Consider the following 21,557-nt stretch of genomic DNA (forward strand, 5'->3'; position numbering starts at 1 on the left):
GGAGTGGGACGAGGTAGGGGGTGGAGGGTAGGTTCAAGAGGGAGGGGAGATGTGTATACCTGTGGCTGATTCACATTGTTGTATAGAAGAAGCCATCACAACATTGTAAAGCCATTATCCTCCAATTAAAAATAAATAAATTTTTTTAAAGAAATGGGATGGTAATAGAAACACCTAGAGATTTGGAAGCTGGCTCTCAAAGCTTACACTGATAGTTTTCTACTGAAACAATGACACAAAAGAAAATTACCCTGACACTTCCTCTCCCTCCCCTCTGTTTTATAGAGAAATAATTGACATATAACCCTACAACTCACTTTTATTTTTGAAAAATTAGTCCAAATCCCATGGAAACTTTCATCATTTTTACTTCCAAGAGAATTAGGATTTTTCTATGCATTTCCAGCAAGGTTTTGAATAGACAGGTTAGATTATCCAGGGGAGTAAGAGTTCCTCTACAGCTTTGAAGATAGGTAGCAAACGGGGAGATTGAGGTGTCCAAGCTCTTCATTACTCTGCACTTGAATTATACAGTGTTGTATACCCTAAGGAGATCTTTGTCCTTTTAAGCTTCAGTTTCAAAATCATTTAACCTGCAAAACTGTCATGTTCCATTTCTGTTACCATATTCCACTTCTAATCATACTGTCCCCTGGCTAACTCAGTGGTGTAGGATTTCAGGTTTCCACCGGGTCCTAGTAGGACATTGCAGTAAAGAAATCAGTCTCCGTTCCTAAAGCCATTTTTAAGCTGAGAAGTCAGTATAGAAATATAAAACTACCCACTTGCTTTTATGTGGAAGTTGAATTACTATTCAACAAATAAAATGCCAGAGGCCACAAGAGATGAAGCTTTGTCTAAATTCTGTGGCTAATTTCTCAAAATTTAGTAAGTGTCAAAAAGAGACACTTCCTGGTAGGCTCGGATATTTGAATGGATATAGATATTTCTAGAAGAAAATATTCTGGGACCCTTACTTATTTCTCATATTTAGATATTCTTATGTTTCAAAAAAAGTTACAGTGACTGTAGCCATGAAATTAAAAGTTACTTGTCCTTGGAAGAAAAGCAATGTCAAACCTAGACGGTGTATTAATAAAAAGCAGAGACATTACTTTGCTGACAAAGGTCTGTATAGTCAGTACTATGGTTTTTCCAGTAGTCTTGTGTGGTTGTGAGAGCTGGACAATAAAAAAGGCTGAGCACTGAAGAATTGATACCCTCAAACTGTGGTGCTAGAGAAGACTCTTGAGAGTCCCTTGGACTGCAAGAAGATCAAACCAGTGAATCCTAACAGAAATCAATCCTGAATATTCATTGGAAGGACTGACACTGAAGCTCCAGTTCTTTGGCCACCTGATGCGAAGAGCCTGACTCACTGGAAAAGACCCTGATGCTGGGAAAGATTGAAGGCAGAAGGGGATGACAGAGGAAGACATGGTTGGATGGCATCGCCAATTCAATGGACATGAGTTTGAGCAAACTCCGGGAGATGTTGAAGGACAAGGAAACCTGGCATCCTGCAGTCCATGGAGTTGCAAAGAGTTAGACACGACTGAGCGACTGAACAATAAAATTCACCTCCCATATTACAGATTTTCCCTGCCATCTCCTTTTAGTTTAGCAAATACTTGTTGAATACTTAGGCATAATTCCAAAAACTGGGAGGAGGAGAATTCCTAATAGTTTCCTGATGATTTCATATCATCAAGAAACTTGCAGTGTAACTGGAAAGATAAAATAGATACAAAATTAGCCAATAAAACAAGCCAGCTTCTGTGAGCAGTTGCCACGGAAGGGTTACATGTCTGTATTGACTGAAAAGGGGAAAATTACATTGCAGACCCTCCATTCCACTTTTTTTAAAAACATAAGGAACAGTCATTGAAATATAACTACCATGGCTCAGACTATGAAGAGTCTGCCTGCAGTGCAGGAGACCCAGGTTCAATCCCTGGGTTGGGAAGATCCCTGGGGAAGGGAATGGCAACCCACTCCAGTATTCTTGCCTGGAGAATTCCATGGACAGAGGAGCCTGGCAGGCTACAGTCCATGAGGTCGCAAAGAGTTGAACATAACTGAGTGACTAACACAGCAACAACCATAAAGTTTACCCTTTTAAAATGTAGAATTCAGTGGCTTTTAGTATATGCACAGATTTCTGGCTCCATTACCTCTGTCTAATGCCAGATCATTTCCACTACCCCCAAGAGAGACCCCGTATGTATCTGCAGTGGACTTCCCTGGTGACTGAACAGTAAAGAAGCTGTCTGCCATTGTAGGAGACGAGGGTTCAGTCCCTGGGTCAGGAAGATCCCCTGGAGAAGGGAATGGCCACCCACTCCAGTATTCTTGCCTGGGAAATTCCATGGACAACGGAGGTTGGCAGGCTACAGTCCATGAGGTTGCAAAGAATTGGACACAATTTAGTAACTAAACAACAACAATGTGTCAGCAGTAAGCAGTAATTCCCCTTCTAATCCACTTCTCCCCAGACTTTAATGATTTGCATATATCTTCACAATTTTGCAATTTCCTCAGACCACTTATACTGTTACCTATTGTGTGTTTTTATTTAAATAAATTTATCCATGCTTTCACAGTGATATCCTGGATATCACAAGTGTGGTATTCTAATCTTTTTTCTAATGTACATTAGAAAAATGGATGTGCATTATCAACTGATTAATGTTCACCTGTATGCCACCTGAAATTAGTAAACTACTACACTTCAAGGAGCATTGACTTATACAGTTGCTCATTTAAAATTGAATACCTGAAGCCTAATATAATTGTGACCATTATTATAAGTCTACACAACTCACTGTGAACAAGCTTAGCTTGTCCCACTGTGCAGTCTGCTGCCATTCTACAGCTCTGCCACCTGAAGCAGTTAGAGCAGAGTTAGGGGGTCAGGAGAGGCTCTGAAAGGGAAGTGGGGTTCCATCAGGACCCGGAAGGACAGGCAGGACTTGCATCATGGAGATGGTATCCTAAACCAAGACCGCAGTGCACATGTGCTTCTCAGCCCTGGCATCTTCTGCCGAGATGGGTCAGAAGAGACCTAGTGGGGCTCTTAACCCCCATTCCTACCTTCACCAGATCTTTTAACTCTTTTATGTATTAGGGTTCCACTTGAGGTTTTCTTTTCAAAGGGTTTTATTGCTTAAATGATTAAAAACTAGAACATCCAGTGCACAAGGTGGGGGAAGGCTGAACTATGAAGGGCCCAGTACAAGTTGCAGAAGGAAATGAGGGCTCAGGAGCTTCAGGGATGTTTTGAGTAGAAGGAATGATCACAGCTCTCATTTGATTTTCTTTGAGAATATCTTCTACTTTCGATTGAGAGTGAAGACAGCAGAATTAGGGAAACGTTATAACAATAGTCTAGACGTGACAAAGATTTTAATTTAATTCAAATATTTATTGGGGGATTACACTATACAGAACCCCAGTAGTTATTGGGAGGATATAAAAAAGAATAGGACTTGGTTTCTACCCTCAGGATGCTTATTGGGAGAGTCAGACAGAAAATATTACCTCTGCTGCTGCTGCTTCTAAGTCGCTTCAGTCGTGTCCAACTCTGTGCGACCCCATAGATGGCAGCCCACCAGGCTCCCCCGTCCCCGGGATTCTCCAGGCAAGAACACTGGAGTGGGTTGCCATTTCCTTCTCCAATGCATGAAAGTGAAAAGTGACTCTTAGCGACCCCATAGACCACAGCCCACCAGGCTCCTCCATCCATGGGATTTTCCAGGCAAGAGTACTGGAGTGAGGTGCCATTGCCTTCTCCTGATATTACCTCTAATTAACTGTTAAAGTATGGAGTAATACTATTACTTGGCTATCTTTCATTGAACTCTCACTCAGGCAGTTTTGTGAGTGCTATACATAGAGTCTCTCATTTAATTCACATTGTGTGTTTTGTAAAACAGAATTTGTGTTGTTCCCTTATTTTACAGAAGGAAGAATAGACTTTCAGATTAAGGAACTCTCTCTGGAATTTAGCCCCTAAGTGCTGAAATGGAGCCTTGACTTTGGTGGCATGACCTCAGGGCCCATTCTTGTAACCCTTTGCTTTATTTTCTGACTTGGAAGTAGGGGGAGACATTGGACAAGGAGAATGAAGGGAGAGAAAAGTCAGTGGTGGCAAGGCTTTGAGACTGGGCAGGTGTGTGAGTGATGATGACTTTAGCAGAGGAAGGAATGCTAGGAGGAACGGTAGGTTATTTCTCTTTACAGTGTGTTGAGATTGAGAAATACCCAAAACGGAAAATCTAGCAGGAAGCCTGAAATGCAGTTTTGGAGATGAAGATGTTGGTAATAGTAGTAAGCACTATGGATACTTTCTGAGCAGTTACCAGGTAGCAAGAACCACCCCCAAATACTTTACATCTGTTATCTCACTTAATCCCCTCCTTGCTGCAGATGCTGTTAGTACTGTTAGTACAGACACAGCCTAGAAAGCAACTTGCCCCTTTCAGTGAGTGAGATAGCCAGGTTCTGAACCCAGCTGTCTGAAGCCCAGAGCTCCTTCTCTGACGGACTCTGCTACACTGCCTTCTAGGTCACATACCCTCACAGTACTCCTAGTTGAAGCAGATTACACGAGCTCGGCAGCCGTATTTGCAGCAAGCAATCTTATTTCTTATCTCTTTGAATCACAGAGATAACAAACAGTATTAATTCTAGGAGAGGTTAAATTTTAAAAAGAACAGAAAAGTGGTATCCTCACCTGTCAAAAGCTACATATGTGGAGAATTTGTGTGTGTGTGCTTATATTAAACATTAACGTGTAGAATTCTCATGGTTATCACATTTGAGCTATATTTTTGGAGTTCATGAGAAAAATAACTTTTGCATTCATGACCTCTACAAATCTTGCCAGCAGTTCTCCACAATAGGTGAGGCCTTTTTTAATATTTTTAAGTGTAGGGTTGTTCCCCGCCCAGCCCCCACTCTTTCTAAGTGACCAACCCAAGGTTTCACAGAGGATGCAACGGGTTAGAAATATAGACAGGAAACCTGGAGTGTATTGAGTTACCAAAGCAGAAACCTGGAGTGTATTGAGTTACCAAAGCAGAAACCTTCCATTTCTGCCGCAAGTTTCCTGAAACTGCCCCAGACTCAGAGAGCCATGTGAGGAAGTACCCAGGGCCTGGAGGGAGCCTCACGAGTGTGATGCAGGCCGCAACCTCCTCCTCTCACGCTCTTCCTTTCAGGGCATGGTGGCTGTGTCCGGCAGTCTGTCCGTGCTTCTGGACTCCATCATCTGTGCACTTGGCCCCTTGGCGTGTCTGACCACACAACTACCTGAGTTGAACGGCTGTCCCAAACAGGTCTTGGTAAGTTTCCTTGTTTCCTGGGATTTAGGAGGGGCCAGACCCTTGGGAGCCCTATCAGGCCCAGGCTCTTAAAGCTTCCTGGATACTGCACTGCTGTCAGCCGACGGAACGTGACACTGACTGTTGAATGTGCACTGGACCCTCAGTGAAACCGCAGACGCACCATTTCCTAAGATTTCTCTCCTCTGGAGAGAAGCAGTGTAGCCCCTAAGGCACTGCACCGCCTGTGTTTCCTATTTGCTCTTCCAGAGATGAAGAGAGTCTGCTGCCACTGCTTTACTAGGATTAATGGGCGACATCAGCAGAAAAGCTCCCGGCATAACAGACAACAGAATACCATCCTCTCTCCCTGTTTTCTCTAACTCCAGACTCCTTTTCTGATCTCTCTCCCCTAAACAAAGAAATATGTCTCAGGGAACTAAGGTAAAGTACTCTTCAACTGAAACTTTTCCCCTTGTTTTGCAGTCAAACACACTAGACAACATTGCTTACATCATGCCTGGACTGTGACAGCAAAGACTCTTGGGACAGAAACCTTATCCTGCCCTGTTGCTGGCTTGTGTGTATGTGACTGTTCCAGATCCCTTCACTTGCCTCTGGGTGTAGGTTTTAAATTTTTATATATATGCACATATATATATATATATGTAAAATGTAAAATATATACATAGGACTGTAAGTACTTTGCTTTTAATAATTTTATGAATGGCAAAAGTTTAGCCAAGAGGAAACCTTGGCATGAATATGGGCTTGGAATTCTTTCTTCTCCTGTGGTGGATAAATCTGCCTTAAAAATCAATGTAACTTGGGGGCTGGGGGCTAGTTTTGGATGCCTAGTGCATCACAGTAAGGTTGGCTAAAATGTGATTTTTTTTCCAAACTCAGTTGTACCTCCAGACCCATCACTGACCATTTGCCTTACCTGTCTTACAGTCTGAAATGTAATGGGAAAGATTATGGGAAGACGTCAGTTAACTGAAAATACAAAGCTTTTCAACTTGAAGTGACCTAGGTGGGAGGCGATAACATCGTTCCCACCGGAAAGTTATTGTGATGGCCTAAGTGAACTTAGTAGAGGGTTCATTCCAATTCCTGCTCTGTCGGTGTCCACGTCTCAATACTTATTGTAATCATTGGTACCACTGGCAGCCTCTGTCTGGGCCAAGGAGTTTTGTGAGCCCTGGAGTGGGTAAAGCCATCAGTGTCACCAGTTGCACAGTCTGTACTGTGAGCTGATCCAGAGCATTTGGTCTGCATCACCAAGAGCTGGTATCTTCCATGGGCAGCATCAGCTCAGCTCACAGTTCTCCCTCTTGGTTGTTGGGAAGGTGAGCTTTGCCCAGCCTAATTCCTGGGATCTTCTCTTTGGCTCCCCTGCTGGCCAGATACATGGCGTTTCGCATTCCACACATAAGCGAATTGCAAAAGAAAAGAAAAAAAAAGTACTGTGTTCTCATGTAGGTTTATTTATGTGCGAGTATGAATGTGTTTTAATTATGTGTATTTAACTCTTTAAACTCCCTTAGATTTTAATTTATCCTGTAAATTTCTGTATATATAATTTAAAAAACAAGAGCCTCCACCAGCAACAGCATGTGGAAGAGACTAGATTTGTCATTTCTTCCTCTCCTCCTTCCTCTGGCCTCCTCTGCAAACTCCAGATCACCCACACTTTAAGGTATCGTGCCTCAAGACGGAATCATTATGTTGGGATTCTAGTTCTTTACAATTAAATAATGTCAAGAAAGTGAAATAAAAAGGAATGTTACCATTCCCAGCTGCCCTCATTTCCAAAGAACCAGATTTTGCTTCCCAGTTCCAAAGAAAACAGCTGAGCCATTCATGGTTGTTCTTAAATTTTGTGCGAGTCCACATCAAAACCAAGCTCTGAGGTGACTGCTTGCTTCCCTTGGCCTGGATGGAGCACTGAGGCATCAGAGTCGATCTTTGAGGATAGTGCCCCCAGCCTGCATCCTGTGTAACTCCTTCCATCCTTCCTTCCCATCCCTGTGGCCACGGGGCTGTGTTCCTTAAAGGTATTCTGGCTGCCAAATGCCTTTCTCACCTCAGAGCAGCTTTGAGATTGAACTGGGGGAACAGAAGGGAACAGGAACGTCTGGGAACCAAAATTACGAAGAGCAGAAATCCTGGTTTGGTTTCATGTGTCAGTGCTTGCCACACACCTCCTCTCTACCCATGCCAGTTTCCTGTTGGACACAGGGCATCAAGGAAGGGGCCTCAGAGACATGGATTAGTACAGAGAGAAGTCAGTCCCACCATTGTCATCTGTACACATTAACGAAGTCTTGACGAGAGCCTGCTTTTTGTTTGTTTTCCTTTAAAGTCCAACCCTATTGTATTTGTATTTAAAATTTGTACACATTTGTATAATAATCTGTTCCTTGTGGTATTTGGTACTATTAGCGGAAAAACTTTGGATTCAGACCTTCTTGCAGTTTTTATATCATTGTTTTATTTTGTTTTTTAAATAAATTCTAGCAGTTTGATCCAAATCCCATTACAGTTGTATAAAGAAATAAAATTTTGTACTTATATTATTAAAAATCACATTTTTAATATTTGTAGTCCAGTGTCAGCTATCTTTTTCCTGTGGCTAACCAAAGTTCCTATGAAATTTTAAACCTGTCTTTCACATTTGAAAAAAAAAAAAGCCCATCTGGAATAGAGGTCAAGTTTCTGATCAAAGCTATCTTCCTAACAAACATCTTGCTCTGTTTCTATTAACTTTTACATTGAGGACTTTCATCTTCTCTTTTGCTAATTGCAAACCCAGTGGCTCTGTAAGTGTAGCTATCTTCACTGACAAATGAAATTGTATGCACATTACATTATTGGCCTAAGTCAAATATCTATCAATCTTGTATAAGAGTCACATTCAAATTGTGTGCTAAATCATGTGTTTCAGCACTGTTCTGATTTGCTGAGTTACACTGGATTGGATAAATAACTTAATTTTTATAGGTATCTACAGTCCTGTCTATAAGTGTTAATGTCACTTCCCTGTCTCCAAGCCTTGCAGCCAGCCAGCCTGACATGTACGTTTAGTAATACTGTGAACATCTAATATATGAGATTAGACCTTTCAAGGTAAAATTTTCAATGCAAACACTAGGTGTTAATAGTCATAAATAGCAAATAGTCATAAACAGTCATAAATAGCAAAATATTGGCTGTAAGCCTCACTTCTTACAGAGAGGCAGCAAGAAAGAGATCACCATATTGCTGAATGAAGAGAGTGCTTTGCATATTTTATTGCACTTAATCCTCCCCCAAAGCTTTATCAATATTATCCCCTTTTACAAAAGAGGAGACAGGTACAGGAAAGCACTTTCCCTGAGTTTAAACAGCTAAGTAAATGGCAAAGCCAGAATAAGCACACTGGAACAGCAAACCCCAAAGCCGAGGCTCTCTTCTACCCCAGTTCAGTTCAGTTCAGTCACTCAGTCGTGTCCGACTCTTTGCGACCCCATGAATCGCAGCACGCCAGGCCTCCCTGTCCATCACCAACTCCCAGAGTTCACTCAGACTCGCGTCCATCGAGTCCGTGATGCCATCCAGCCATCTCATCCTCTGTCGTCCCCTTCTCCTCCTGCCCCCAATCCCTTCCAGCATCAGAGTCTTTTCCAATGAGTCAACTCTTCGCATGAGGTGGCCAAAGTACTGGAGTTTCAGCTTCAGCATCATTCCCTTCAAAGAAATCCCAGGGCTGATCTCCTTCAGAATGGACGGGTTGGATCTCCTTGCAGTCCAAGGGACTCTCAAGAGTCTTCTCCAACACCACAGTTCAAAAGCATCAATTCTTCTACCCCAAGCCACCTTCGAATTTAAACTGTATGTAATTCATCGGAATCCTTCTCCATTATCTGCAGTCCTGAGCAAATGTGATTGCAGGAAAACTGTCAGAACTTTTCATTGTCCAAATGTTCTTTTGTCCTAGCTGGACTTTGCTATAGGGATCTCACTTTTCTTGTCATACTATGGTCTTTAAATTTTGGAAGCAGAGTATCTTAAATTTTTTGTTTAAATGTACTTAAAGGTTATAATCTTAATTATTTTGTTTAGATGTACTTAAAGGTTATAATCAATTATATTACATTTATGCATTGTCAATCTTAAGGGACTTCAACATTTTTATCCATAGTAAGGCATTTAATATTGATATTGCTAAAACGCTTAAAAGGAAAAATTAAAGACTATTTACTAAATGAGTTTTTTCCCTGTTAGGAAATAGTTTGAAGACATAGTTTTGTACTGCACTTAATGTTTGCCATTTACGTTACTATTTATTGTATTGACAAAATCTACACACTTCCATTTCTAATTTAATAGCTGTACAACTTTCTGTCTGCATGGAGTTAATATAATTTCACTCCCTGTTTGGGGGTATGTGGGTTGTTTCTGCTTTCTTACCATGAAGGATAAAACTTATGGCTGTTCTATTCTCTGTAGTAAAGCCAAGATCTGCCTATGATCACTTCAAACCAGAGTGATGCAAGAGGGCAAGAACTTCCAGTCATCCAACATAGGGATGGATATTAAAGATTAATGGAAGAATCCAAAGGAAAATCATGCTAAATACATGCCATACTAACAAGCAATATGCTTAAATGAAAAAAAAAGGAAGGTACCTACCTGACATGAAAATGGTCATAAGTGCACATCCCCCCTTTATAGGCTAAATGCCACTGCTAATTTAAATTTTCAAGCATTAGTCATCATGCTGGACAACAGTGAGAGAAACAGACATAGCATCCCCGACTCAAGGAGCATCTAGACTACTGGGGGACTGGGCATATATTAACATGTCTCATGACCATTATTAAAACACTTCAAAGCGCAGGAGTACATGATTTCAATAAAGCTTTTATATCGTACAATAAAGATGTCAGCTAAGAAATCCCAGGGCTGATCTTGCAGTCCAAGGGACTCTCAAGAGTCTTCTCCACCACAGTTCCAAAGCATCAATTCTTCTACCCTATTGACTGCTCAAACAGTTAACATAAGAAGTGATAAAGTTGTAATTCAGGTTTTCTATCATCCTAAATATGTGAAGTGTACTAGCCTTTCGAATTAAAAATTCACAAATATGTTCGATAGATACTAAAGCACCTTGCAGTAGCTCAGACTACCAAAGCAGTGGTTATTTTATCTTTTGGAGTGCATGCCATTAGAAGGAAAAAACTATAACCAATAGATAAGATATCTAATGAGTAAGTGACACAGCTGAAACATGGCGCACGGGAGCATGGAAGAAGACATTTGAATTACAAAGCTGGAGAAAGCCTTTGAGATTCTTAGCTTGGAGTCCACTGGTGTACCTCAGGGACCCCAGAACCACCCTGAGGTACAATTCTATCTTGCCTTTTTTCTTCAGAAATGCTCCAGTGCTTTGTACAATTTCTCAAAGGATCCTGTGACCTAAGAAAATAAAGGTTAGAAGTCCTTGATCTAATTCCAGAATTCAGAGAAAATGGAAGCCTGCTGTTTGAATCACACCGTAAATGAATGGCAGAGATGTGTCCTAGGACCCACTCATAACATTTGTATGCTTTCTGCCACCTTGAGCTCTAGCCCATCACTAGCTGCAACTCATTGAGTTGTCTCTCAGTGTCAAGGTCTCGAAAAGCCTTGGCCCTTGCCTCCTATTTGAGGTAAGGGAATCTGGGCTGCAAACATGAAGCATTTTGCAGCCAGAAGACCTCAGCCTCAAACAGGAAGCGTCCTCTCTGGGTAGGGAGACAACAAGCCAGAGAGGCTATCAACCCCAGCAGCGGATGTGTAGTCATACTGAGGTCCCGGCGGCTTAGACTGAGAGCTAGAGCTTTGGCCTCGGCTTGCTGGGTACCCTTATATATGTATGTTATGTATGTTAGTCGCTCAGTCGTGCCCGACTCTTTGCGACCCCATGGACTGCAGTCCACAAGGTCCCTCTGTCCATGAGATTTTCCAGACAAGGATACTGGAGTGGGTTGCCATTTCCTTCTCCAGGGGATCTTCCCAACCCAAGGTTCGAACCCAGGTCTCCTGCACTGCAGGCAAATTCTTTACTGACTGAGCTACAAGGGAAGCCCACCCAAATCATTTCCCGGGTCTAAGATTGGGTTTTCCAGGTGTTAAGAGCTCAAAGACCACGCCCCTAAATCCTTCAGGAAGCGTGGGGGCGTGGCTTAGCGAAACCCACGCCCCCTCGTCGCCCTACGTACTGCGTGACGTCCGCCGACGCCTAGTTAACCGCAGTGAGGTCATCGCCCTCCGCCTCAGGGAGCCGACACTCCACGTCCGAGGCGGGGCCTGCGTCTAGGCTCCAGACTGCCTCTGCCCCGCCCCAGCCGCGCCTCCTCGAGGACGGTCCAGCGCATCACGTGACGGGTCCGCGGCGCTGGCGGTTGCTGTCAGCTGATTCCCCGGCTTGGTGGCAGCGGCAGCAGTGGCGATGGACTTTCTCCTGGGGAACCCGTTCAGCTCTCCGGTGGGACAGCGCATCGGTGAGTCTCCGGGGCCCCGCGCAGGCCCAGCGCAGCACTCCGCATTCGACCCCGGCCCCCCAGGGTACCTCCAGGTCCCGAGTCACACACCAGAGGGAGGCAGGGAGGGGAGTGAGGCTGGCGTGTCTCTCTCAGACTCGGCCCCGCCCTGCCTCCCGCCTGCTTTGATTGACAAAAGCCACTGTCCACTAGGAAGCTTCGGATTGTGATGGATGCCCACGGAAGCCAATAAATAAAGAGGGGAGGCGGGCCCGGGCGGCCGCGGCTCAGCCAATGTGCAGCTGCTGGGGTCGCGAATCCAGGCAGAAAGTTTTAGGGGTTAAAGGGACTGCGTGGTTTTTGCAGTCTTTGGGTCCCTCGATGGTTTCTGTCATCGCCTCCCCCGCACGGGTTGCGCCACCTGGGCTCTTGCCATTTCCTTCCTGGCTCGTCTGGAGTTGCGAACACGGATACCTGAGAAGGGCTGGAAGTCCATTCTCAAGGACCAGGAGGCTGGGGCTTTGCGGCCTGGCGGGCAGGCGGCTGGGAGCCCTTCCTCCGCCAAGCCGGGGCTAGACGCTAGGGAGCCCACCCCACGAGAAGGCCAGGCCAAATCCTCAGGAACTGCCGGCCATAGCCGCCTCACCAGCCGGCACCGAATGGACCGCGTGGAGTCGCAGACTCAGAGCTGGAAAGGATCTTCGAAACCACCTGATTTCAGCCTCCCTCATTTCTCAGCAGATGGGAGGCCCAAGTCCTCTGGGCGAGACACAGGCTCACTCTGAGCCCAGGCTCCTGACTCTCTTGGCACCTGTTGAGCGGAGGCTTAGTAATGGTGCGGCGTTGGCTGTCTGTAGAGAGGATCCCTCCCCAGTGATTAGGGGATAATAATAATCCCTGCCTCCTTGGTGTTGTTTAGGTTAAACTCGTTCGTAAGTGTGAAGGGTTTAGGGCCTTCCACGTGGCAGATGCTCTGTAAAAGAAGGTGGTAATATTTATTATTGTTACTGAGACACCACCAAGTGAGGGTTCCAAAATCCTGAGAATGGCTAGACAGTTGGTCTCACAGACACTCATTCCTGCCCACCAACTCAGAGAGGACCCACAGGCCATGGCCCGGACACTTCTCCAGAACAGTCTGGCTGTGCTTCCTCGCCTGAATAAATCGAGGGAAGTACTGTGAAAGCCTCTCTCTATCTTTTGGATGATTTTTAGCCTTAAGTCCAGACTGGGAAAACTGGATCTTTTAGACAATACATTCTCATTCTTTTCATTCTTGGTGTCTTAGAAGTCAAACCTCACTTAAGTCTGTTAACCCAGCTCTGTGTTGAAATCGCCGCCTGCGGCTGTTTGTGGCTCTTTTGAGGTTTTGTAATCAAATGTATTCAAGAGGATGCTGTCAGTAGAGTATTTACACACCAGGAAGCTCCTGGACCTGAGAGGGGCAGCTGCTCTCTCAGGACCCTCACCCACCTGCTACACAAACAGACACACACACTGATGAGTCATTGTTTGGGAGCTGAAAAGAGAAGGCAGTTCATCTCTTGTCTGTATTTCTCCAACTGCAGAAACCTCTGCTTTTATCACATGTCAAATGTGAGACTTCCTACACACCCACCCCCCAAAAAAGAAAAAAATTCTGGTTCACAGGCAGCCAAATATGCCTTAGTCTTTCTAGAAAAGCTCTTTGGGACTCCAGGCTTGAGGTAGTCAAACAAAAGAGCTTCTCTTCTTACCCTGAAGGGTTACCTGTCTTGGGCAAGAAATATTCAGTCCAAAGAGCATGCTACTAAACTGTTAGTCCCTTAGAGCACAGACCATGTTTTACTGCAGGAACAGTCCTTATCCTAGGGCTCTTCTAATCCAGGGCTATCATCAGAATCCCCTGGAAGACTTGTTAAAGCATCAAAGGCTGGGCCCCACCCCCAGAGTTTGTGACTGTAGACCTGAGGTGGCCACCAGATTGAAAACCTCCATTGTAGCCCATCCCCTTCATTCTACACTGGAGACTGAGGCCAAGAGAGGGAAGGTGGAAAATAGGACTCACCCAAGACCCCAGTGATGTGGTCAGAAAGCTGAGAGGAACCCCTCTGAGTCCGTGAAATCTGAACCAAAGCTGAAGAGGCTCTAAAAGTACTATTAAATGAATAATGTCTGCTATTTGAGTTAATACCCTCAGTATTCCTTTTCTTTTCTTCACCCCCAGGGTGTGGGGGAGCAACAGCCCTGATCAGCTGTAATTACTAATGACCTAGTATGAGCTGCTTTCATTTCTATAAACTGCAGGATTGAAATAATCTCCTCTCAAGCCTGCCAACTTCATCCCCCGGTTGAGCATAGAGCCCTGTCCAGTTGGCAGCGCTGAGCACAGTAGGTCGTGATGGTGTAAATCAGAGCTCAGTGTCTCTCGACTCAGAAAGTTTCCAGTCACCCATTCACACCCCTTTCTGCTTGCTGCTCCCTCTGCCTGGAATGCCTGCTGCCAGTGCCTCCTTAAAGCTCCAGGCATCATCACCTACTCCAGGAGGCCTTCGCTGACCCCTTCAAATCCAGCCGTTGTTTTTGTGCCCTCCCATCACCCTAGCTCCTCAGGCTCACTCCCTGTCTGCCTTTGGGCTCTGCTTCCTGGCTGGAATGGTGGTTATGGCAGCATCCATTTCTCAGAGTGGTTGTGAGAGTGAAGTGAGATGCTCCCTGGAGAGGGCCTGGCACATTATTAGTTTGCAGAATACATCGTCATCATTTTTATGATTTTCACCGACGTCACACTAATAAAGCACCGTGGCATTCTGTTAGTAGTTGTGCGTGTGTTTCCCCTGCTGGACTAGGCTTTGTGAGAGCAGATGCTGAATCTTACTGATCCAGACCCTAGGTACTTAGCATAATGCTGACACACGACTGGAGGGAAGAAAGGAAAGTAACAGTTTGTGAGCAAACACCAGGTTCCATACTTGTATCACAGTCCTATTGTCAAGCCCAAGTTTGTGTGCTGATGTGAGGTGAGGCCAAACAAACCAAAGCGGGAGTGTGGAGCAGAGAAAAGTGTATTACAAGGGCCAAGGAAGGAGATTGGGCTGTGCATGCTCAAAGACCCAAGACCCCATTGCTTTTCAGGGAGGAGTTTCTAAAGGCAAAATTAGGAGGAGGGTGGAACTCCAGGGTTTGTAAATATCTTCTGATTGGTTGGTGGGAGGTAACAAGGTGAGGCTCCAGGAATCTTAGGCATCAGCCTTCTGGTTCCATCCAGTCTGTGGTCTCCGTGCTTGTGCAGACCTGAAGTCACCATCATCCACCTGGGTGGGGCCCCAGCTCTTACAGTAGAACTCAGAGATGTGTATCAGATTGTCAAGTAAATCCCTCGAGAAGGAACTAGGACTCTTTTTTTATTGCTGCGCTATTGTTTCTTGATTGCTTTTCCTTTGTTTCTGGGTTCCCTCCCTCCCCTAATCAGTAACTGAATCTGCCTTTTGGAACTCAGGGAAGATTTAGGAGACAGATGACTTTTCCGCAAAAACAAGAAACAGGGAACACTGAAAAGCTTTCGTACCCAGAAGGGCCCTGCAGGATACCAGTGGCTTTCAAAGCCCCTTTTTCTTTGATACTCTTCAGTCTTGTGGGGAACAGGTGTGGGACAAGAAAGGGAATAAAGTTTTGAATAAAGAAACTAATATGAAGTTGACAGAGGAACTCAGTTTTAAGGGGAGTCTGTTTCAAGCATACAAGGTTCTGCTGTTTTTTCGAATCACCATAAGTAAGCCTGAAGGAAGGTGTCACTTCCAAGGTTTCCCAGCTTCCTAGAGTCGGGACCCAGACCCAGGTCTCTGCCTGCAGAACTGAGGTCCTCTCTTGCACCCTCACCATCCTGCCTCTGGCTGGTCAACACCTGTTTGGAATTTGGAGTAACCCAGCCCTCCAGCAGCCACAGTTACTGTTTGACCCACAGACCAGCTTTTCCGCTTGTGGCGCTTGCTGGGCCCTGAATGTTTCCAGGTCACTCGTGCTCAGTCAGTCAGTCGTGTCCAACTCTTTGTGACCTCGTGGACTGTAGCCCACCAGATTCCTCTGTCCATGAGATTTCCCAGGCAAGAATACTAGAGTGGGGTGCCATTTCCTCCTCCAGATCACTAAAGAATCCACTGTCAACTAAAGAATATGCACAACCTGAAAGCTGAGGCTTGTGTTTTGTCTGGAGCCCTCACTGAGAACTACAGCCCAGGAGGCAGTCTCTCGGATAGCTCTGAGGGACTGTTCCAAAGAGGTCAGGGAGAAGCCAGGAGATACAGGAGTTTTTGCTGGGGGAAGGCGGATGGAGGGGGGTGGGGGGACACACAGTCAGACATTAAAAGATGACTGCTAATCACAAAAAGCAGACACCACAAATTAATGTTTTAGTGCTTTTCTCTGTGTGGGAGGCTGCAAGAGTCTGGGCTTTTTGAAGTCATTCCTTTGGTTTGCATCTTCACTATCTAGGCCCAGTATACTCTTTTTCTCCATCCTGAACTCTGCTCAAGGTGCACTTCAGTGAAGGGAGGGTGCGCTGTAACCAAAGGCTTGATGGCCACAAGTGCTTTTGTTTACTGAAATGGTGGGTGATGCTTTATCTATCAGGAAAGCTTCCAGTGGACAGCAGCCTGTGGCTGAAAGGACGCCAGATAGTGAGTACTAGCTGGTGTTGACACAGCCCTCTTCTTCCAAGGATTTAAAAACTCATCTCAGGTATTCTCTGATGACAGCCCTGGCTGGCCGTGTTTTAAAAACCCAGTTTTCCACCTCCAGCTGTCAGCTCACCCAGGACTTTGACTGGAGGTACAGCTGACCCAGGAGAGCCAGCTGCAAACAGCAGAGACTCTAGACACAGGCAGTGCCTAGGGACCACCCCCTAGTCGTGGGGCAGGAGGAAAGCTCAGAGCCTAACCCTGAGCCCTGGGGTGGATGGGAGAGGTGAAAGGTCAGGGAGAGCCGCTCTTAGCCCCACAAAGGCCAAGCCAAGGGGCTACCAGAAGGCATCATAGGTGGGAGACCACAGGCATTAGCAGGAAGAGAGCCCCACAGGCCCTCAGGGCTGCCCTTTGGGGAGCAATGAGTGGAAACCAAACTGGACATTCAGGTGTGTTGTCAAGGGGACACCAGGCTAGGTGGCAGAAGACCTGGGTCCGGCTTACGTTCGCTCCTGACTCGTTCCTTCTCGCCACTTTCTGTTAGGGACCATCACTCTCCCTCATTCACAGAGGACTGAACAACTGAGGGGACGGTGAGGACGGGGTAGGTTGATACTAGGGAGAAGAAAGAAATGGATCGGTACTGGGGGAGGAGTGATGGAACCGATTCCATCACTCCAAGGAGCCCAGTGCCAGCACGGTTCACAGCAGGACTGGGTGAGCTCCCCACCACTGGGGGTATGGAGGGGAAGGAGGCTGTAAACAGGATGTTGCGTGGCTGGCAGGGTAGACTGGACCAGGATTTGCAAACTTTTTCTATAAAGGGCCAGAGAGTAAATATTTTCAATTTTGTGGGCCGTATGGCTTCTGCTGCAATCCGTTGGCCTCTGCCCTCAGAGCACAAAAGCAGACAGACAATGTCAGTGAAGGGACTTGGCAGTGTTCCAATCAAACTTCATTTATGGACACTGAAATGAGAATTTCACGTAATTTTCATATTATGAAATGATCTTTAGAATTTTTTTTTCAACCATTTGAAACTGTAGAGAGTATTCTTAGCTTGTGGGCCATGCAAAAGCAGACTCCTTTTGGCACATGAGTTTATAGTTTGCTGACCTCTTGACCAGAGGCAAAATGATTGAGGGCATTGTGCTTCAAAATGGGGTCCCAAAGCATCCCTGTTAGAGATGCTTGAGAACGCTCCAATTCTGGACCCCCTGAGTCAGAATCTCTACCACTTCCTACTCTTAGCTATGGGGAGCCCTTGCAACTTGGAGCTCCGATTCCTTGATCTGTAAGTGCTGGCACCAGGTTAGAATCCAAAATTTGTGTCTTAAGGATAACAGGGACTAATATCTAGAAAGGACTTTGAGTCAGATGGCCGCACAGGGTGTGTTCCTGAGTCAGACCAGGTGGTCCAAATCCTGGTTTATCCATCATCTGCTTTGTTACCTGAAGCAAGTTACTTAACCTCTCTGTTCTCCAATTTCCTGTCTTAAAAATAAAGATAATAATAGCAGGGATCAGTCAGGATTGGGAAGTTCAGCCATGTAGGGAGGTTCTCATATGGCCACGTTGTGAAGCACTTGGCCCAGTGCCCACCAGACAGTAATTGTCCATAATTGTCAGCTGTTGTGATTTTCCCCAGGTGTTATCATCATTGCTGGGGCAGAGTCTAAGGTCGCCGGGGAACCAGGGTACCCACCTAGGGCCCTGGCCCCAGCACAGCTTCTGTCTGGTCTTGGTGCTACTGGGAATGAGCAGTGGCAGCCACAGCCACAGACAGGTCAGGTTTCAGGCTGTCGGGTGGAGCCGGTTTTCACTTGGGAATTAAAGCCTTTGCCTGACCCTACAGATGGAACTGGTGAATAGGTTTTGTTCCCTCCCTGAGCTCAAAGAAATAAGAGTCAAGTCCCAGATTTCTGCCCTTCTGGTTTCAGAAAAAAACAAAAACCCTCAGTCTTCTAATTAGCCTGGGGCCATCACTCCATGAAAGGCAGAGGAGTCAGGACAAGTTAACTCTTTACCTCCTTATCACGGAAGTCTCTGCCTAAGCTAGCTCTCTCCAGACTTCTGCCCTTTGGGTCCCACCTTTAGTTTTATCTTCATAGTGTTTTCCTTTTATTCACTTACCTTTTTAAAGTTGGCCTTATCCAGTGTAATACATCCTGAAATCATGACTTTGACAAGCTACTCAACATTAAATAGGCAACTCTAAAAATGTCTTTGGGAGAAGGCGATGGCATCCCACTCCAGTACTCTTGCCTGGAAAATCCCATGGACGGAGGAGCCTGGTAGGCTTCAGTCCATGGGGTCGCGAAGAGTCGGACACGACTGAGCGACCTCACTTTCACTTTTCACTTTTATGCATTGGAGAAGGAAATGGCAACCCACTCCAGTGTTCTTGCCTGGAGAATCCCAGGGACGGAGGAGCCTGGTGGGCTGCCGTCTATTGGGTCGCACAGTCAGACACGACTGAAGTGACTTAGCAGCAGCAGCAGCAAAAATGTCTTTATGTTTGCTCATGAGCCCACCTGATCCCAGGTTTGCTCGTGATCCCAGATGGCACATTTCAGCCACTCGGACGTAAGTAGTCTGAATAGGTTCAGAACATAGACCCTGCATCGGAAGATTTGGGTTCAAGTACTGGCTCCTCCCCTCCCCAGGCAAGTGACAGAACCTCCAAGGGGATTTTGCCTCCACGGACAAGGAAGACTTGAGAACTGGTAGAGACCCCAGAGTGCCATGAGGAGCCAAGCAGCTCTGCAGGACCCATGGGAGGAATTGGGCTTTACACCTGTGGGGAAAGCAGAGAAGGGAAGGAGGGAATCGGGAGGGAAGAGCCAGCCAGGTCACAGAGACTGAGACCGGGAGAACTGAAGGACAGGCAGAGATGTCCTCTGTTCACCTGGAACTGGAATACACTGATGCAGGATAAACCCTGGGTTGGTTCCCTTCATGTGTCAATTTTGGCCAGGTCATGGTACCCAGATATTTGTTGTTGTTGTTTAGTCACTAAGTTGTGTCAACTCTTTTGCAACCCCATGGACTGTAGCCCACTAGGCTCCTCTGTTCAGGTGATTCTGCAAGTAAGAATACTGGAGTGGGTTGCCATGCCCTCTTCCAGGGGATCTTCCTGACCCAGGGATCAAACCGGCATCTCCTGCACTGGCTGAGCCACCAGGAAAGCCCACACAGATATTTAGCCAAACATTAATCTAGATGTTTCTGTGAAAGTATTTTTTTAGATGAAATTAACATTTAAGTCCATCTTTGAGAAGAGCAGATTACCCTCTATAATGTGGGTGGGGCTCATCTGACCAGTTGCATAGAAGAAAGACTGGCCTCCCCAGAAGATGGGATGCTGCCAGCAGATGACCTCTGTACTTGAACTGCATCTGTCTCCTGCTAGTCTGTCCTGCAGATTTTGAAAGGTTCGATGCTGTAAAGAGCAAAGTTGCATAGGAACCTGGAATGTTAGGTCCATGAATCAAGGCAAATTGGAAGTGGTCAAACAGGAGATGACAAGAGTGAACATCGACATTCTAGGAATCAGCGAACTAAGATGGACTGGAATGGATGAAGCAGAGACATTACTTTGCCAACAAAGGTCGGTCTAGTCAAGGCTATGGTGTTGGATGTGAGAGTTGGACTATAAAGAAAGCTGAGCACTGAAAAATTGATACTTTTGAACTGTGGTGTTGGAGAAGACTCTTGAGAGTCCCTTGGACTGCAAGGAGATCCAACCAGTCCATCCTAAAAGGAGATCAGTCCTGGGTGTTCATTGGAGGGACTGATGTTAAAGCTGAAACTCCAGTATTTTGGCCACCTGATGCGAAGAGCTGACTCATTGGAAAAGACCCTGATGCTGGGAAAGATTGAGGTCAGGAGGAGAAGGGGACAACAGAGGATGAGATGGTTGGATGGCATCACCGACTTGATGGACATGGGTTTGGGTGGACTCCAGGAGTTGGTGATGGACAGGGAGGCCTGGCGTGCTGCAGTTCATGGGGTCGCAAAGAGTCAGACGCGACTGAGCTGATACTGAAGCCTCCACAATAGTACAAGCAATCCCTTAAATCTCTCTATAGACAGATAGGTACATAAATACATACATGCCTACATACGTCAGTAACATCTTTTGCATTCGAGTTGGGGGAAGAAAAAAAGAATGTCATATATGCCTTGGCCAGCCCCTTCAAACCTCTGTTTTCACAGTTTTGTTCCTTCTGACTTGGATGGTTTTTCAAAAGCCCTCTTTCAGCAAACTGGAATTTTCTTCAGTTTAGGTACTATAGTTAGCTGTATCAACTTTAAAATTATGGGTTGCCAAAGTTACGCCTTCTGTGAGGTATTTTCGTGTTCCTCTTGTGGCCTGTGGTTACAAAATGGCAGGGGAGAGGTAGCCAGGGTTTTGGGGAAGGGTGGCTCAGCAACTTAGGAGAATGATAGAACTTTCCATGTTGAATCTGGAAAGGGCTACTCACTGGAGAGTGGGCTTTAGGACAGTTTGCTGGCTGGGGGAAAAAAAGAATGGTTTCTGCATGTATGTGATTTAAAAAGCTATTTTGGGGGGATGCTTGAAATTTTCAAGCAATAATTTGGGGATTGATATTTCCAGTTGGTAACGTTTGTTTGGGGGCTGGCTGCTGTGCTGGCTGGGACGTGGGGCACATGAAGTGCCTTCTCCCATTTCCTCCGCACATAACCCTGAGGGTCGGTGCTTTAGTTATTCTTTCCCCTATTCTGCAGGAGGGGAGCTCGGCACAGGGAGGTTAAGGAATTCACTCAGGTCACACAGTCAGCGAGTGCTCCCGTCAGGACTGGGACTGGGGTTTGTCTGTGTCCAGATCCCACTCTCCTAACTTTCCCACCTCATTGCTTCCCCTTAGAACTGACAGGGACCCGGCGGGTTTCCTTTGCAGTGGAAGTGTGTGGGTCCAGAATTCGTGTAGCTTGAGTGTGCTCATGCTTCTCCTTGCTGCATTTCTGCACCCACCCACCCCCAGCCTCTAGCGTGTTGGTGTCCTCCTCCTGCTGGACTGCATGTGACAGAGCACGGTTAGCCC

At 45.9% G+C, this 21,557-nt stretch overlaps 2 protein-coding genes across 4 annotated transcripts in view; both read left to right on the forward strand.

The window, feature by feature from the left end:
• HMGXB4 (HMG-box containing 4) overlaps positions 1-6,303 on the forward strand; it is a 32,145-nt gene extending 25,842 nt beyond the window's left edge. For 2 of the 3 annotated variants that reach the window (XM_052640200.1, XM_052640199.1), the window contains exons 9-10: positions 5,223-5,345; positions 5,811-6,014. In XM_052640200.1, coding sequence (XP_052496160.1) covers positions 5,223-5,345; positions 5,811-5,855 — 168 coding nt within the window. In that variant the 3' untranslated portion in view covers positions 5,856-6,014. Of the gene's footprint in view, positions 1-5,222; positions 5,346-5,810; positions 6,015-6,278 lie in introns of those variants that run through there. The other variant, XR_008199358.1, reaches the window with a different exon arrangement.
• Positions 6,304-11,717: 5,414 nt separating this feature from the next.
• The window catches only part of TOM1 (target of myb1 membrane trafficking protein), a 40,209-nt gene continuing 30,369 nt past the window's right edge, over positions 11,718-21,557 (forward strand). Inside the window, exon 1 of the mRNA XM_052639352.1 lies at positions 11,718-11,851. Within this exon, the coding sequence (XP_052495312.1) occupies positions 11,800-11,851 (52 nt within the window). The 5' untranslated portion in view covers positions 11,718-11,799. The remainder of the gene's footprint in view (positions 11,852-21,557) is intronic.

The sequence above is a fragment of the Budorcas taxicolor genome, chromosome 5 (genome assembly GCF_023091745.1).
Source record: "Budorcas taxicolor isolate Tak-1 chromosome 5, Takin1.1, whole genome shotgun sequence".
Lineage (NCBI taxonomy): Eukaryota > Metazoa > Chordata > Mammalia > Artiodactyla > Bovidae > Budorcas > Budorcas taxicolor.